The sequence below is a fragment of the Lonchura striata genome, chromosome 7, assembly GCF_050655825.1.
Source record: "Lonchura striata isolate lonStrDom1 chromosome 7, ASM5065582v1, whole genome shotgun sequence".
NCBI lineage: Eukaryota > Metazoa > Chordata > Aves > Passeriformes > Estrildidae > Lonchura > Lonchura striata.
This window is the reverse complement of record NC_140709.1, coordinates 7417780-7435757: the sequence shown is the minus strand read 5'-3', so window position 1 is coordinate 7435757 and position 17978 is coordinate 7417780. Positions and strand designations below refer to the sequence as shown.

Sequence of the window (17978 nt, the reverse complement as noted above, 5' to 3'; positions counted from 1 at the left end):
CATAAAATTGCCTAGTATCAAATTTTTTTTATCCAAGCCGGTCCCTAACTTCAGGCAGCCTGTGGAACAGTGCTCCAAAAGAATAGCTCTATACGTGATTTAACAGAAGACACAGACTAATATTGGAACAGTAATAACCAACAGAAGTAAACATGTGAGGTTTGAAAGCCCATGTGCCTTGCCCTGCAGGCTCTCGGGCTCTCCATCCGACACTGCTCCTTCTGGCAGGTACTTTAAGGTCTGTTTGCTCTACCTGAAAATTGAACAAACCACAGCAAATACATTATTCCTTTACTTTCTGACACTGAGTTACTTTACCAAGGAAGAACAAAAATTGCTCTTTGAAGTGTGCCCTAGTCACTCACTACAGCATAGCCTACAAAATGACTCCTACAGCTTTACATACTGTACAGAGGAGTGTAAATGGCATAATATTCCAAACGGGGAAAAACTGAACCTGCTGATGCATTTATGACAAACTTTCCAGTGAAGATAGGTATCTAAATGGAAGTACCTGCCAGTGATCCATAGCTCCCATTCATCAATAAGAAAGATCTATAACCAGGTTCTTTAGAAAAATGTGGCTGTTTTTTTCTATTATCTAGCAACTTGGCACACTGTGTTATTACCATTCAAGATTTTCAGGTCTGTATTTTTGGTATGCAGCAGGAACAGAGGTGGGAAGCCTTCAGTGAAATGTTCTGAAGTTTCTAAAATTAATTTAGCACTCAATAAGTGGAATCATAGCCAAATGCTTGCATTTTAAATGAGGTTGCCATTCTACTCCTACAGCATATGGAAATAAGCTGCTGAACTCAACAGTCTACTTTATTTTAACTTACAGGTATCAGGAGACACCATGGATGTGAATGAACACCATGAACCAGCCCCACAAAACTGATAGTCACAACTACCTAAAACTGTGGTAACTGAGATCACTGAAGGCAGAGGAATTGACTTCTGAGATGGAGAAAATGTGAAGTTCTCAGCAAAAATCAGACTGTAAAAGTACTTGACCTGTGATAGCTGCAGTTAATCAAGGTGAAACAAGGAATAGAACAGAGCTGGCTGGTTCCTTGGTCTGCTGTTCTGCAGAAGGTGACACTCCTTGCTTTCACACTACCTGCCTTTCCTCTGAACTTAATAGCCAAGATCTTTAGGTGATATTTCCTTTTCTGGATTGCAATAAAAGAGATAAAAGATCCAGCTTTACTTTTTCCTTAGGCAATTATGTTTACAAATATATGTCATAAAGTGGTCTTAATAGAAAAGGTATAAAAAGAATGAATCAAAGAAAAGAGACCCTAATGCAACATCTGTTATGCCTTTTACAAGTACTGAGATTTTACACAGCTGCCTTTTAATGTATAATTCCATATGTACAAAGACATTTCAAGTGTACTAAAATAAAAGATTTATCTTTTATTCAAATCTTAAAAACAGAATGCCTTTTTAAAGATAACTCTGCATTTTTGATCAGTTAATTCTTAAAACATCAGCAAAAACATCAACTACCCTAAGTTGCATAATTTCCTGCATGTGAATATGGTGAAGCTTTGACAGAAATCTCAGTTGGCACAGTGATGTGAATAACCATGACATTGCCACCTACCAATAAACTGACAGCTGAATTCTACAACAGGAAACTGGGATAAAGCATGTTAACCTCAAAGCCCAAAGGTACAGGAAGACAATCCTGGGTTTTGCATTAAATTTTCTAGCAACAGAAAGATACATTTATGGAGTATGTCTGAATTTAAATAAGCTCTTTTCTTATTTATCAAGTACTAGAAAATTTCAATGACATCTTTTTTCAAATACTGTTCCAAGTTTTTTACATTTACACTTCAGAGATGAACAATTATTTTAAAATCAGTGAATAATTGTTAAAATTCATAAAGGACTCTGCTCAGCTTGACCCGTGTGCTTTTCAGATTTAATCTCTCTGAACATTTGAGTTTCATTGAATTTAACCATGAAAATGATTACAGAGCATGCATTTTTATGTCACAGTTGCAGGCATTTATACAATATTAAATGTAGGGCATTATATGAAAGAAAAATACTATGTAAAATAACTGATTAAAAAAAAAAAAAGGAAAAATGAGAGAAAATAATGGCAAGCATAGCTTTAAAAACTCAGCTCTGGTATCTCTTTGCTACAGACAGGCAGAAAAATCACAGTGGGTATTTTTACTTCCTTCATATTCAGCTTAATGGCCACCAAGACCTGAGCAGACAGCACGCTGTGCATAGAAAGTGTCACTTGGCTGTGACCCTGAGGGACCACGCAGGTGACACTGCCAGGGTGGCCAGGTTAAATGGTGCTGGAGTGCCCTGAGCAGAGTCTGCCTGTGCCCAGGGGAGAGGAGCTGCAACCTGAGGCTGCTGAGTGATGAGTGAGAGATGGCAGCACTCTCTCCATGGTTCCCAAATGATGTTCCCAGCCTTCAATTCCTCAAGTGCCTGTCAAGCCTCCCAGGCATGGAGCAGCCAGGATGGCCTGGGAGGGAAGAATTCCTTGTGCATCAGCCCAGGAGAAGTTCACTGCACTCACAACTAATTTGACTACAGAGGCAAAATCTAAAAAATGAAAATCATGGTTGTAGTAGGCACTCGCACGGAGGCAAAATCTAAAAAATGAAAATCATGGTTGCACACACGTTTCAGTGGCAGCCTCAGCTGTCTCAGGCTGGGCTGTGATCACAGCCCTGTGCTCCCAGAACAGCTCTGCTCCTCACTCCAAACCTGCCAGGTGCCCCTGAGCAAAGTGGGGCTGCAGCACACACAGCTACACGGCTGCTCCTGAAATACATCTGCTCCTAAAGACATTGAATGGGTTCTGAGAGCCAGACAGGCAATGGCTGAAGAAATTCTCATTTTCAAGAAGAGGGGCTGGTGTAAGATGAGCTACGAACAGAGTAATCATCAGACTTAAAGCCCTTAAGAAATTTTAGAGTGGAAATATTTTAAAATATTTTTAGTTTGTAAAAAAAAAATAAATTATGGGAAGTATTTTATTTGCTTAAGATCTCCAATAAGAATCCTGTCTGGAAAGGAGTTTTTTGTTATTAAACTAATTAAATTTCTGTTTCATCTCCTAATATCTTTACTGTTACTCTAAGAAATAGGATGAGGATGTGTGATTTCCTGTGCAGATCCACCAAAGAAACCTGCTCAGGTGGACACTGACCCAGGACTCCTGCAAAATTTGCAGCTATTAAATGAGGTTTTCATGCCTCAGTCATGGGCAACAACTTCTTCACCCCAGTGACCAGAAGGCATTAGGTCCAAGCTTGTGTCAGCTGAAACAATGCTGGTTACAGTGCCTCTGCCAAAGCATTGTGAAACACACAAAAAAAAGAATGAGATGAACAAAAAAACAGAGAAGCCCAAACCCACAGGTGGTGAGAAGCACTTTCTCCTGGAAAAGTTAACACAGTGAGAGAAGATGGAGACACAGTTGTGATAATACAGAAGTACTGAAAACAGCCAACATAATGTTGAAGATAATAAAAGTTCAGAGCATAGTTTAATTTAATTCTGTGATCTTTAAACTGAAACGGTGTATGAAAAACAATCCTGGGTCAGAAATCCACCATCTTACTGCAAACAGAATAAAAGCATGTTTTCTGTCCTTTATAATCTACATGGAGTGTTTTGCTGAAAGGGACAGTTACAGTGCTTCACTCATTTCCAAAACTAATAATGTAAGCAGATTTTGTCCTAGACAATCAGAAAATAATTTTAAGTCAGGCTCTGTAATTTAAAATGAAGTTAGCAATTACATGGTAATTTCATCCTTATCACCAAGATACCCATGCATGGTTTGAGTGTGCATTGAGAGTGACTCAGGCCACTGCAAAGGCTCTGCTGTACACCAGGGGGAAGATGTATCTGCAAATTCCCTGACAAAAATCTGCCACAATGGCAAAAGAGAGGATTTGCTGATGAAAATCTGCACTAAACTGGAGGTTTCTTGTACCAGAGCCATATTGCTCAGCCTTCTAACACTTCAGCAAATGCCAATTAAAAATGTAAAAAGCTGCAGTGATGACTGGAATTGTCATCCGCCCTGGGTGGTTTGCTTCTCACGCACTCTTTCCTCCAAGGTACACCTGGGGCTCTTGTTTTGTTTGCATGTCAGCTAATTACTTATGCCATGACACATCCTTATTATGGAATGGGTAAATGATTTCTACCAAGCAACTCTTGGAGCCACTAAGAGATTTCAAACTGCTTTAAACTCTGAGGCATGTTGGGGAGCCTGACTGGGAGGAACAATAGCACTTGTGTGGAGAAAGCTCCATGCAACAGGAGACCATAGGCACTTCTGGAATGAAGGCACTGCCGGAGTGCTCAGACAGAAAGTGAGGGGTGAATTATATTCCAGCTGTAACTGGAAGCTCTGATCTAGCCAGCAGCTAGGAAAAAAACAAGCCAGCATTCAAAGCTGTGTATGTAACCCTAAAGGGGAGCTGAGAGACTCAATTCCAGGATTATGGAATGTATCACGTGGGAAAGCTGAGGGATTCCTGATGGAAGGAGCCACAGCCACAGGTGTCCCACCTGAGAGAAAAGGAGTGCACAGCACCTAACAGGCAAATTGTAATCTCCTCCTCCTCCTCATGAAAGCAATGATTGGTCACAGGGATATCAACTTTTCAGTGAAGAGCTGTGGTCAAAACAGGAGTTACAGCAGAGGTCATAGAGAACAACACCTTTGACTGCCAGACACATGTTCTTGGAATTAATTAGAATGAGGTAATACAAAAATTGCAGAACAATGTCAACCTTCTAAGAGAGGGGGAGATTAATTTGTATTAATTTAATTATAGTAGCAGGTAGGAACAACCTTTTTATCTACCTTACCTCATCGAGACATCTTTCATACTGTTCTCTTTGATTTTCATTTTCCAGAGCCAGCGCTGAATTCTCTGCCTACAGTAAAATGGAATAAATAAGTAAATAAGTAAATTTAGCAAACGATATCTTTTACCACATGACAATTCATAAAAATCCTCAGGGGGCTTACCTACTGTACTTCTTCAAGATCCAGAATAAGTGCAATTTATTTTACTGTAGGTTGGTGCTTTGAGTAAAACCAAAAGTGACAGTCATTTATGAGACTATTCACACCCTGCATTACAATTTAGAACAATATCATAGCAGATATTCCATGTATGTCCACCATCTCACCTTGTCAGGTGCAATAGAATTTGCAATTAAACACTATAAAAGATATTGACATATCTTCCTCTCTTCCTCTCCCTTTTCTGTTTAGAGGGAACTTTCTACCTGAGAACCACTTGGACACAAACAGAGGCAGCCACTACCACAGGGAAAAACAAAGGCCAACATCATGTAAATTTTAACTGTGGCAGCCCCTCTCAAGCCTGGTTTTGCAGTGGGGAACCCCACATGCACAGGTCATTCTACAGCTAATTGGTGAATTATTACATCTGACCCTGATAAATTTAATTGTCTTTACTTACAAAAAAAATATTATTATTTCAAGAGTGAGAGGTATTTTGCTACATCTTTTTTCCCTCCCACATATGTAATTTTAAATATGATAAAAATTCCTGTGCAATAGGGCCTTTCATCTGTCTTTAGTTTTCATTACGCTCACATTTTTGCACAGTGAAAACTCAAAAATAGCACAATCTGGTGAGTAAATCCCAGTAAACTAAAGTATATATATATATATATATTTGACTTTAAGAATTCTTACAGTATGGGATGAGGAAAATCTCTAAAGTGTGAAGCAGTTTCATCAGAGCAAGTTTCAATTAGTCTTCTCTTAAAGACTGAGAAACTAAAACAACATATATAAAAATCTATGAGTTAAAACTGGCTCTAGAAATCTCTCTGCCTCCCATGCATAACCTTCCCATCACATAACCATAACACCAAAATCAATACCTTCCCATAATTACAACTATTATGAAATTTACAGTACTTGCATTACTTTAATCTTCTGTCAACCTATAAAACTTAAACAATTGCTGTTTCAATGGAATTGTGGTTACACAAAACAACAGTGATAAATACAGTTAACATTTGCAGTTTTACAGGAAAATTAATGTAATGTGCTGTATGGAATGACTCTGTAAATGATGCACAGTTGCCTCTTCCTTGTTAAAAAAAGTCAATGAATCAACAAAATAAGAATCTCAAAAGTCTATTAGATTGATTCATTAATAAAAAATTTCAAATTCAGCTGAATCATAAATGCCAGGCTAGGAAGCAAAAGCAAACATACACTATTATCCAGCATCTTGAAAGAGATTGAAGAGTAAAAGTGTGGTAAGAAACAAGGGCATATAGAGTTTACTTATTTAAAAGTCTAAATAAGCAAAGTGTAGAGAATCTGAGCTTTACCTCCAGGGTACAATTAAAGCCAGCAAAGGTGGTAAAATGCTCTGCATCATATTTTCACAATGTCACCTATGAATGGGTTCAACATACGGCCATAAAAAGTCTATGGGTGATCCTGCAGAGAGCACAGTGAGATGAGGCAGCAAAAAGTGGCAGATGCAGAAGAAGCAAAGTAGAAGAAACTGCAAAAGCAGCAGTAAAAAAAATCAGAAGCTGGAGGGTAAATAGTCCTTCAGACTGAAGAGGCTGTAGTTTGCTTTTACAGACATATTCTTGCAGATTGATTGATAAAATAAAGAGATGTTTGTTACATAAAAATATTCCTGAGTTAAAGATTCTCAGGTGTTTTTCTATGAATATACCCCTAAAATGCCATCCAAAAGAAATTCTTACTGTTTTGAAGGAATCACTAAAGGATTAGTCTGCACAGCCTTCCACTCACATATACTGATATATTTCTGCATTTTATTTTTAATTTTCATTTTTATTAACATAAAATACATTGTATGATTTTATCTTAAAATAGTTTGGGCAGAATGCTTACACACAGAACTTTGTAAAAGAACTACAGCAATAATGAAATATACAGAGAGCTCCCCATGCTTCTTTTACTCCATGTTTTGGAATGCTATAAAATGGAATGCTAAATCTTCCTGGATCTGTTCACTGAACCTCTGATTTCAGCAAGCTATTCCATTACAAACAGGATACCAAAATTAGGAAAAGTAAACCTGACAGCATTATAAATAAATGCTATATTTAGCTCTTATCAATCCACAGTGGAAACATCTGTATTATAAAACCCGCTCTCACATCACTGGTTTTAAAGTTGTAGAGAAAGGATGTAATGCACTCAATGTTAACTTGACTTTTGTGCTTCTTGATTGCCAAGCAAATCATGCCTATTTATTTGGCATTCTTGTAATGAGGACTAGACTAGAAGGGAACACTTGACTGAATTTTGCTTTAGAATCTGTGCCAGTTCCTACAACATGGGAAAACCAGTACTTGATATATTAAATCACTCTACAGTGCAACCAAATACTTGATAATAATCCTCATTCCCCTGAAAGTGTTCATTTGGAAAATTTGTCATAGCACTTACAGTCTCAAAACCCTGCCTCCTAATCCAAACCTTCATTTATTTCACAGAAATCACTGGGTTTTGATGTTATTGTAAGGCTGCTCAATTTTTGCTCCAAAGGATCTGCCTTCCTCTCATATTGTATATTTGGGGCATCCTTTGCCAGTTAGGCAGAGTACATCTCCTTGAAGGAAACTGCTATTAAATTTCCATTTTGATTTTCAGGCCACACTTGGAGAAGGCTAAGCTGCAGCAAGAAGCCCCCCTCTCTTCTCACAGCTTGAAAGCTTTTGCACACTTGCAGGCAGCTGGGGCAGTGACAGTTCTGACTCCAGCTGTATTCCCATCCAGGACCTGGCAGGGGACTGTGCAGGGAAAACTGAGCTTGATGAGAACAAGCAGCTGAGAGTCCTGAGATAGCCACTGATTTCTGTAGTGGTTCCTAGTTTTAGGCACAGCTGTCCTCCAGGAATTTAGGTGTATTTTATGTCACACATAGAAATGAACAATCATGCTCTTCCCTCAGCCTTGCCAACACGAAAAGTGATGCAGCCCAGCAAAGATGGAACATTCAGTGCCTGCCACCAGCACCTCAGGCACACACATTGCTTTTTGGGGGACAGCTCACAAGGCACAGCAACATCCAGTCAGCCAAAAGTTGCTGTGGCACAACTACCACCAAATGAAACATCAGTACCTGCTGCTTTTGGATCATTACAGATTCCAGGTATGTCCCTCCCAATTCTGATTTGGGAGAAAGTACTTTGCACTAGAGTCTCTCCCAACACTGGAAAATTCAAAGATGACTTGGGTGATGCTAAGCAGCCTTCAACTTCCTGAATTAGGGACAACATGGCTCTGAAATGTGAGATGGAGTTTGGAAAGTAGAAGTTCAGACTCTTTAACAAAACAAGCTGCCTTGAATTGATACCACTGCTAACATACAGTCATTATAAGAGACTTTGTCAATTGATTTTAATTCCTTCCTCAGGATGAAAAAATATAGCCCTGCTAATGATAAAATGTCTTTGAGTCAGCTAAATTCTCTCTCTCCCATAGATATTTTCTCCTGTGGGACAGCTGTTTGCATGGTTTCAAAGTTAGTAACAGGCTACACACCTGATGCTTCAACAGACAATCCTCTGTGCTTTTGTAATGACAATGAAATTAATTAAAACTATTAATTAACTATTAAAATTAATTGAATTTTCTACTAGAATGCACAAATAAAAGAGAAGCGTGACTAAAAGAGAATTATGTACAAGATAGTTTTCCTTACTCAACTTTTATCTCAGAGTTGAGACAAAACAAAAGGATTGGGGGGGGGGGGGGGAAGACAGAAGAAAGCAGGGAGTGATATGCATTTTGTACTAAGGGAAGAGGAGATCATAGAACCATAGGCTGGTTTGGATCAGAAAGGACCTTTAAAGATCATCTAGTCACAGGCAGGAGATGAAGGTCTAAAGGTTGTATGTCTAGTTAGCAGCTCAGCATGCTCTGAAGGTATCATCAATAAAGGTCAAGAGGAACAAAGTTATGACAGTGAACTTTAAAATCCCTGCCAGAATGCTACCCCACAGTTACCACGGGCACTCCTTTGTTATTCATCCTAAACCATTTGTCCATTTATAGAAAGCTTTATTGATTTACACAGGCATTCATTTGTCATGCTCAGTGCAGTGTATTAAGAGCTGTCCAAGCACTTCAAATGTACTCAGCAATTTTTTCCTGCTTCCAGCTTCTGATTTTGTATATTTTGTGGTCACAGCTTCCTACAGCACATGAGAGGTCAAACCCTGTTGTTGGCAAAGTAAGAAGTGATGCTTTTGCACTTTTTCCTTAGGTCCTTGGAGCATTTTTGGTAAGCTGCTCTTCTAGGAAGAGTTTACCACTTGAACCACCTCTGTGTCTTTGGTCACAGGGAACTTTTTGCATGTTTTTGTCTCTGCTATGCAGAGAATTTGTCCTTTGAAATACTAATCCAACAAATTGTCAGAGAAAAGTTTAACACCATACTTATGCTAGTCAGAAGAGCTGAAAATTACATTTTTGCTTTTAAATCAATGTAATTGTAGCAACAAAAGCCTTAATTTAATTCCAGCACTATGACAGCATTTCCACTGGCCACCTTCCAGTACCTTTGATATTAGTAAAGACAGCTCTTTGCTGGGTGTAAAATGAGAACTGCACCTCAAGGCCACCTGCCAACATTTGGATGTTTCCACCTTGTCCTTTACACTTTTTCCACAACACAGCAAAGCTTGGGCAACCATGGAGCATCTCCCTGCTGAACAGCTCTGCTCCCTGGCCCTACATCCACTGAGACTGGGCAGTGCTACCTACTGATGAAATAATCAGTAAATTTAGTGGAATAATACATAAATAAAATGCTTTTTTATTTAAATGACTCAGTCTTAACTATTTCTTCTGTATCATGGAGATGGGAGATGATGACAACCAGGCTTTTCACCCTTGCTTCAAAACACTTAGCCTTCTCAGCAGCATCATTTTCTGTTTTTTTAATAGCCTGTTATATTTAACCCCACTTAAAACATTTGACATATTTTATCTGAAATACTCAGCCAGTGTTTAATTCCCATTCACTTAAAATATGGCATGGAAGTGATATATATGTGATGTTAAATAATAAAACACAGAACCATACAAGTCTCAATTATAATTCTGTCTATAAAAAGGCCACATTAAACCTCATTGGGAAGCACTGGTGGGGATCATTCTTGCAATTCACAACTTCAACAATGTTTTCTTTTAATTCTTTACTGTTATAAAACCATATTAAATCTCAAAAGCAGTCTATCTCCCAGGGCATGCTCTGCTATAGCTGTGCTACCCATGGGTTTGCAGACTCACAGAAAGCAGTACAACCTTCTAATGTATGCTAGAAATCAGAAGATATTTATTCAACATCAGGAAACCAACCACTTAAGGTTACAAAAAACCCTTTGGGTTTAAATGTTGCGAACAAAAAAGCAGCCCAAGGTCTGTGCAGCTTCTTATGATGCCTCACCAATTATTGATGAGCAGATTCATGTATTTAAACATGAACTTACAGCAGAAATTATGTAACAGTTTTTAAATTTGTGTTGATTTCATGCTGCCAAAGATCAAAACTCATTTATTCAGATTTGTAGCAGTTTGCAGGGAGAGACTCCCACCCACAGTCCTGCATGGGGCTCATGACCACAGAAAGCTTTTCCTGTCTGCTGAGCATTTCCCTGTTCACACAAGATGAAACAGGGAGTGTCCAACCTAAACGAGGAAGCCTCCCTTTGGAAAGAAGAGTGCAACTAGAATTTATTCTTCCAAATTTACTTATATTGGATAAATATACAAACTTCAGGATCCAAATCCAACAAACCAGAACCAAATGAGATTCATACACTGCTGATGAGACTGTGTCCTAAAACTGACTAAAGCAAAACTTATATGCCTGGGAATTCCTCTGTAAAATACCTCCCCCACCCCAGAATTTGGGGCTAGAAATTCTCAACTGGTTCAAAATAGCAATATTTGTCTTTTTCTTTCTTTCAGTTAACTCTAAAGTAGCTAAGAATTACAACACTTTAAAACCTTCAACATTTTCCCTTCTGACACCACAGGAATGTTTGGAGTTGACATTTTAAGAAGTTTAGGAATAGATCTAGCAAAACAGACTGCATTATAAGCACAGGCTTATCTGCAAGCAAATAATGACCTAGGCTACTGCTAACAGATATATCAATAATAGAGTTGTATGTTTACCTGCATGCAAATTGTAGAAAACAGCAAATTCTACCTGTGTTTGCAGAGATAATAATAGACTCTCAACATTTCCACTGGCAGAGCATTGTCAACAGGGGCCTTTGTACAAATGCGTTAAAATTATGAAGGATGCCTTTTTTCTCCAAAAAAAATTCTTCCAAATGATCCCATAGAAAACATTTTTTTGAGCATGAGAAGTAAAAGAGGTCTGAAGAAGCAGAGACAGCCAGCATACAACTGTATTTCCTGAAGCTAAGGACATGGTCTATATAACACATGTACATTTGATAAAGCACAGGAGTACAAGCATGGAGAGTCAAAAGCCCCACCAAAATTCCCATCCCATTCTTTTTTCCCCTCACTTCTTGTTTTTTAAGTGATTTGTTCCCTTATGGAATTGCTCTCCTAAAGAACTGAGAGCATTTCACTCTGACAGACTCACTGTGCTTCACTATGGAATATTCACAGGCACTTCTTTATTCTATCTAAGAAATAGAAATCCCTGGTCCATGAAAAAAGGTCTGAGATCCTGAAATTTTAAGTCAAACTAAGATTCTTACAACTAACACAGATAAAGAGAAGTGGTGAGGACTTGATGAATACAAAATGGCATTTTGTGTTTAATATCAACATGTATGTGATACATACCTAAGCATCTTTGCATTGAACTCTTACAGGAGCCAATCACATCAGATTTGGTCAGTTGCATTTCTTTCATTTTTTTCCTGACAAGGGAAATTCAAACTCTTTGGAATAGTAATTCTTTGAAATTAGTACACATTAGTTGAAAACCATTTACTATCTGTTAACCCAGTGCTGAAGCTCAATAAAAAATTGTTGGTGCAGTTATTTTCAAAGAAAATATTTGCTTTGCAAGGAAACGTTTTGGAGAAGACTTATCAAATTTAGGAGTGACATTGAAACCAATAGCTAAATTTTGGCTTTGAATCCTTCTGAAATTATACATATGGCAACCACTTTAAAAAAGGTTTTTAAAAGGTAATTCCTCTTTTTCTTTTTAATTTCAGATCTTGAAGAAAACTCGTGTATTTTAAGACAGTTTTTCAAGCAATAAGAGAGGCCACTTCAGAATTTCTGTAAATGAGTTATCCTTCAAAGCTGGGCAATTTTGACCATGAGCTCAGTGACACTGTGACAGTTTTGTACTTGCTGTGATTTCATTATCCACACCTGAGCAGCACACAAAGCTTCAAGGTTCATCTAATGGGGAGGTTGAAAAGAATAGGGCATTTCAAATCTGTATATGAAAATTAATGTTTGGGCTACTTCATACCAGAAGAAAACACTTCTTATCTTCCCCATCTTGTCTCTGAGACATTCAGGGAAAATATGGAAGTAGTACTATTCTTGGCAATGGGAAGTGGATATGAAAAAAAAGACAAAACTGCCTTCACAGGTAGAAAACCTTGAAATTAAGTATCATGAAGACAAGGATTACATAAAGTATATTCAGGATTTTTTTTTTTTTTTAAATTTCTAGAAATTCTATCTATCAAGTGCAGCAATTCTCTTTTAAAGTAGCTTTTCTATTTTTTTTTTTTTTTCTAATAACATTGGACTGAAAATAAAATATAATTTCACAGGTCAGTGCAAAAAAAATTGCTTTAATGCCTGAACTGGTGCTTCCAGGCTGCTCAATGCACCTGAACCGAAGGGCTGCTATTAAATTATAGTAAACAGTAAAAATTTGGAGCTCAATTTGGCACCATCTTCAAGGGACATCAACAGCAACCTCCTCCCCACTTACCCATTCCACTCCCCCAAGGAAATTACACAACTGAGTTTGCTCATGGGAGCTGATGATAGAAACAAAATATTCAGCCTTTAGTGCCTTCCTGCTTTTTGTCCCCTCATTTAACGCATAACCTACAACACAAGTGTATCCCACACCCAATTATTTTGTATCTTACTGGAAGGTAAAACAACAGATGTTTTGCTCTGACTTCAGAGAAAGTAGATGCTAAATATTTATCAAGAAATATTTTTTTCCTAATTATTTATCCTAAGTTCCTTAATTTAGTTAAAGTAAACATAATTATGAAATAAAATTATTCAAATTGACAGTCTGGAAAACACTGACTCCATTAGCTTGAATGTCAACCAGTTTTGGGTGATGGGAAACTCATATCAGTTCTCTGCTAAGCAAGTGGGAAAATATTTTTTTTTTCCCAAAGAAAACATGTATGAGTTTTTCTGAAATGGAAAAAATAAAATAAAGTTTTCCACTTTAAAATACGTCCCTTGAGCTTCTTTTAATTCAAATTCTGAGAAAAATAATGGCTTTTCTTTGTTGCACTATGCAATAGATTTAAAAATTATGTGATGATATAATTGATACTGCCACAAAGTATTTTTAAACATAATAAAATATATTAGTTTTCTCCTATGCTGAATCATTTTACTTTGTTCCTTTCAAGACTTCAAGTAAAAAGCTTTCCACCACAATAAGCTATTAATGTAGCCTGTTTCACAGCTCCCAACATAAATTTATAACAAGTTTTTGTCATTTAACTACATGGGAGCACTGAGTTATTCCTGAAGGCGATGTTTCCTGCAATTCCACTCTCTTCAGCAGAAGTCACCCATAAGTCAACCTCCCCAGGTCTTTCAAAATGAACTTCTCTTGATGGCTTCAGTTGTTTCTGTCCCTCCCAGCTAAGGAGTTGTGAAGCCAAGTGGAGCAGGACAGGTATTGGTGCTGTGCTGTGGAGAGCATCAAATGCCACCTAATGTGCAGCAATTGTTCTGTAGCCACTAGCCAGCTCCTAATAACTGAATCACAGAATTACTGCTCATTTCTTGCTAGCTGAAATGAAACTCTATTTGCAAACTTCACCCTGTTTCTCCTGAGAGCTCTGAACGTTTTTCTCTTTTGTTCTTACAGGCACACAGCAAGAATTAGGCAATGACCCTTGCTCCACACAGCAACATGTGGCTTCTGCACTGACATTTGTTAAATTGAAAATTCTGACTCATTTAAGTTTTAATCTTTTAGAGTGAATTTGCAGAGTACTTGTATTTGGCCTGGAAGAACAATAGCTCAGGTCTCAAATTCTGTCTTTTAAAAGATTCAGCACATTAGAGTTTTTTTTGCTTTGTTTTTTCTGCCCTGTGCAGACTGAGCTCACTTAGAGAAGATGGGATAAGGACCCTGTGGAACCTGGCTGATGTGGCAGCATCAGGCTGTGACCCTACCTAGATACAGGAGATGTCTCCTCCTGAGCTGATGGCACCAGGTCCATCCACAGTGGCTTTTTGGCTTGGCTGAGCTGTGAGTGTCCTCATCTCCAGTGGTTTTTCTGACCATCACACTGCCCAGGCCACAGCTCACACCGTGGCGTGCCCTTGGATCCATGGACTGGGTTTCTCTTACAGAAATGGGAACAGCAGCTCCAGCTGCTGCTGGGTCACCTGGAATCAGAGTGACTCCCCAAAATGTACAGAGCACGAGCCTGGGGATCTGTTACACTATTCCCAAGGCAGACACACAATTATAACAGGAACCTTCCACCATTAATAGGGATGCCCTAAGGAAACCAACTGCCAGGACAAAAATGAATCCCACAATACCAAAATAAATGAGAGGCCTGTTGGGAACTTTTTCCTGCACACAAGAGATATGGGCCAGAGCAATTTTTCTACTTGGATATTTTTATAGCTTTGTATGTTATGAAAACAGAAAATAAAAATCTGTACAGAAATATATGCATTCAAGCCAGCTACATGGAATCAAATTCTATTGTAATTATATATTATTAAATGCCACTGTGTTACATTAAAGTCTTTTTCAATTATTAACCTTGCTCTTCAGCATATAAAATTTGTCTCAGATTTTGTTCTTCATACTTACATTTGTTGGTAAAATACATTCTAAGAGGTCCAAGAAATGCCTTAGACCACAATTTTGGGAGAATGTGGCAAACCAGAAGTCCTTAAAAAAACAAGGTTTGGCTAAAAATGGCAGTTTCATATGGCACACACTTCAGGTCAAAGTTGATGGGGTTCAGGGGAGCCTTGATAAGAAGCTCAGGTGGGAAAAGCACAGCAGCAGCAGCCCTGATCTGCAGGATGAGCCAAATTTACATCACACATAATTAAACACAGCTCAGGTGCACCACTGGAACTGCACCCACCTTCACATGTCTGAATTTGATAGCCAAATAAATAACATCAGTATCAAAGATGAGGAAATGTTGCTGTTAAAAAAGTTCCTGTTCAAGAGCAGGATCAGTGATTAATCAATTGGCCTAAAGGGAAATGTAGAGAAAGGAACAAAAATAAATCAATGTATGAAATACTATGCAATGTCACATATACCTAGAGCTGATCACATTACTGCTCTGTCAGATTGGCCTGCAATTGGGAAATATTCCTGCCTGACAGATGTCACCAGCGAGGCAAATCACTTGCTCAAAAAAAGAGAAGCAATTCTCATCTCTTATTTCCATTCAATGTCTTTGTGAAAAATACAGGTTTTTCCTAATACTAGCAAAGTTCCTTTTTACAATGAACTAAGAATATCTATTTTTACTCATCTAAATGGGTAAAATTTTGGGGTCACTGCAAAGGGCAAAATATTTGAGAAAAAGAGTATAAATGGAATGGAAAAATCCTATATTGTGCCAGAGGGGCCAAGAAGACTGTTTCCCTAAAAATGAAGCTATGTCAACACTATCTGCAAAGATCTGCTAAAGCTGGCTCAGGTTGCTCCTGCATTGTTCTGCTGGGGCCAATATTCTGGTTCTCAGGAAGAGCCAATTAGCTCAAATGAAATCTGCTCCATGCAACCACACTGCTTCTGCTACCTGAACTACTTTGCATGGCAGAGCATTATATAAAAAGAAGATGCTGTTTATAAAGCTTGCAACAGAACATTTTTCTCTGCTTCACACCTCCTACCTTAATTGAATCAAATTTATACATGTACATGTGTAACAGCAATCTCTGCACGGCACTGGGGAGACACTACAATGTGCTACAAAATCTTTTTTATGAGATACAGATCAGACTTAACTTACAGAAAGCACACTCATTGTTATTTAATAAAAAGAATATTCTAATGGTCGTTATTGGTAACAGCAGCTAAAGTATAATGGCATCAAATAGGACTGAAGGAAATTACCAAGGAGGGTGCAACAGACTTTTCTCTGACACATCTAAGGTCTGAATGAGCAAGTTTCAAAGGATGAAAAAGGAGGAGCTATTGGGGCAATTAAGGAGAAACTTCAGCGATTTCAGCCCCATGACCTCAATGCTGAGAAGCCTCCACTCCTTTCCAGATTACCATTAAGAGTAATTCTAACTAAGTCTTGCAGCAGGACAGACTCAATAGAAGAAAATACTTTAACTGCTGTTTAAACACACAGCAGTCTCACATAATGCATGACCCTCACATCCATTTCTCAGCTGATCTGAAACTGTTGCTGCAATAACTTTGCAGGATTTTGTATAGCAAAGTAGTAAATGTGTAAGTATTTCTTAGAGTTTAATGAAAAGCTGAATGAAAAATACAGGTATTACTTGCTTCCTCTATTTAAAATAACTTTTTCTTGAAGAACTTAAATGTTGAGACCCAGAACACTTAAAATCAGAAGGGTTTTTCTGGAGGAACGGATCATTTGACCGAAGACAAGAAAGAAACCTGCAGGCTTATTAACAGCTGTAATCACCAATTGAGCACTTCTCCTAAATAATTGCTGTGTCTTGGCCTTGTCTGAGTACACAACACCCAGAAGAGGAATAGGAAAACCCATGAATCACAAAGATGAAGAGCAGTGTCACCAGCCATGATGGAAGGGAAGGAGCTCTGCCCTCTAGGTGGCATTATGTGCCTGCAGATCCCAGATGGAGCTGGGCAGCCCTGCCTGGCAAGGTGACCACAACTCCTCCTGCTCAGCAAACATGGGCCCAGGGGTCAGGAAGGGATGATCACCTTCCCTTCTGTGTGGGAAGGTGAGAACTGCACATTCCTGAAAGAGCACAGACCCATTTCTCCCACCTGGGGAGCAGAGGAATGATGCTCAGCCTAAAGTGAAAAAAAATTGAGGATCTGACCCCATATGGGGAAAGGCAATTTAACTGGGAGGGGTGGGCAATATGTGAAAACATAATAAAAACCAAAAACAAACAGAAAAAAAAGAGATTGTCCTTATGAATAAACAAAACTCTCCTTGACATTTAATAGTTTCTGAAGCAGACACTAAAATGTCCATGTAGCTATCCACATCCATGCACATGAGGCTGTAATGCATCCATGTGTAGCTTTTTTTCACTATATAATGAAATTTAACACTTAGTGATAATCAGGTATCTACAGAACCATCGGCAAAAATCTGTTTCATGCATAATGGACCAATGTCAGACTATTCCACATTTGATTTATCTATCCTCTCTATATATTTATAACTAATCTTAAAATCTGTGCTTGTCACCATGACAGATTAAGCAGACTTAAAAATAATCATTTGGGTATTTTCTGCTGTGGACTATCAAATTAGCTGCATAATAAAGCCAGTGAATATTGAATTTCAAGAGTACGTTAATCATACAGATTTCACATGTGTAGTTAAGCATTTCCCAACACAGGACCCAAGCCTTACAGGGTAGAATTCAGCACAGTGCCCCTAATTCCAGTGTATGAGTGTAAATATACCTGCCCAGCATCCCTTCTATAATCTCCAATGCTTTATTTCTACAAGATGAACAAAAAAGAAATAACTATCAAATTAAG

The 17978-nt window shown here is 38.2% G+C and overlaps 1 protein-coding gene across 6 annotated transcripts in view; it reads right to left on the bottom strand.

Moving 5' to 3' along the window:
- The window catches only part of NCKAP5 (NCK associated protein 5), a 416669-nt gene that overhangs the window by 87706 nt on the left and 310985 nt on the right, over nucleotides 1-17978 (bottom strand). For all 6 annotated transcript variants that reach the window (XM_085584141.1, XM_077784917.2, XM_085584139.1 and 3 more), the window contains one exon: nucleotides 4873-4941. In XM_085584141.1, the coding sequence (XP_085440267.1) occupies nucleotides 4873-4941 (69 nt within the window). The remainder of the gene's footprint in view (nucleotides 1-4872; nucleotides 4942-17978) is intronic.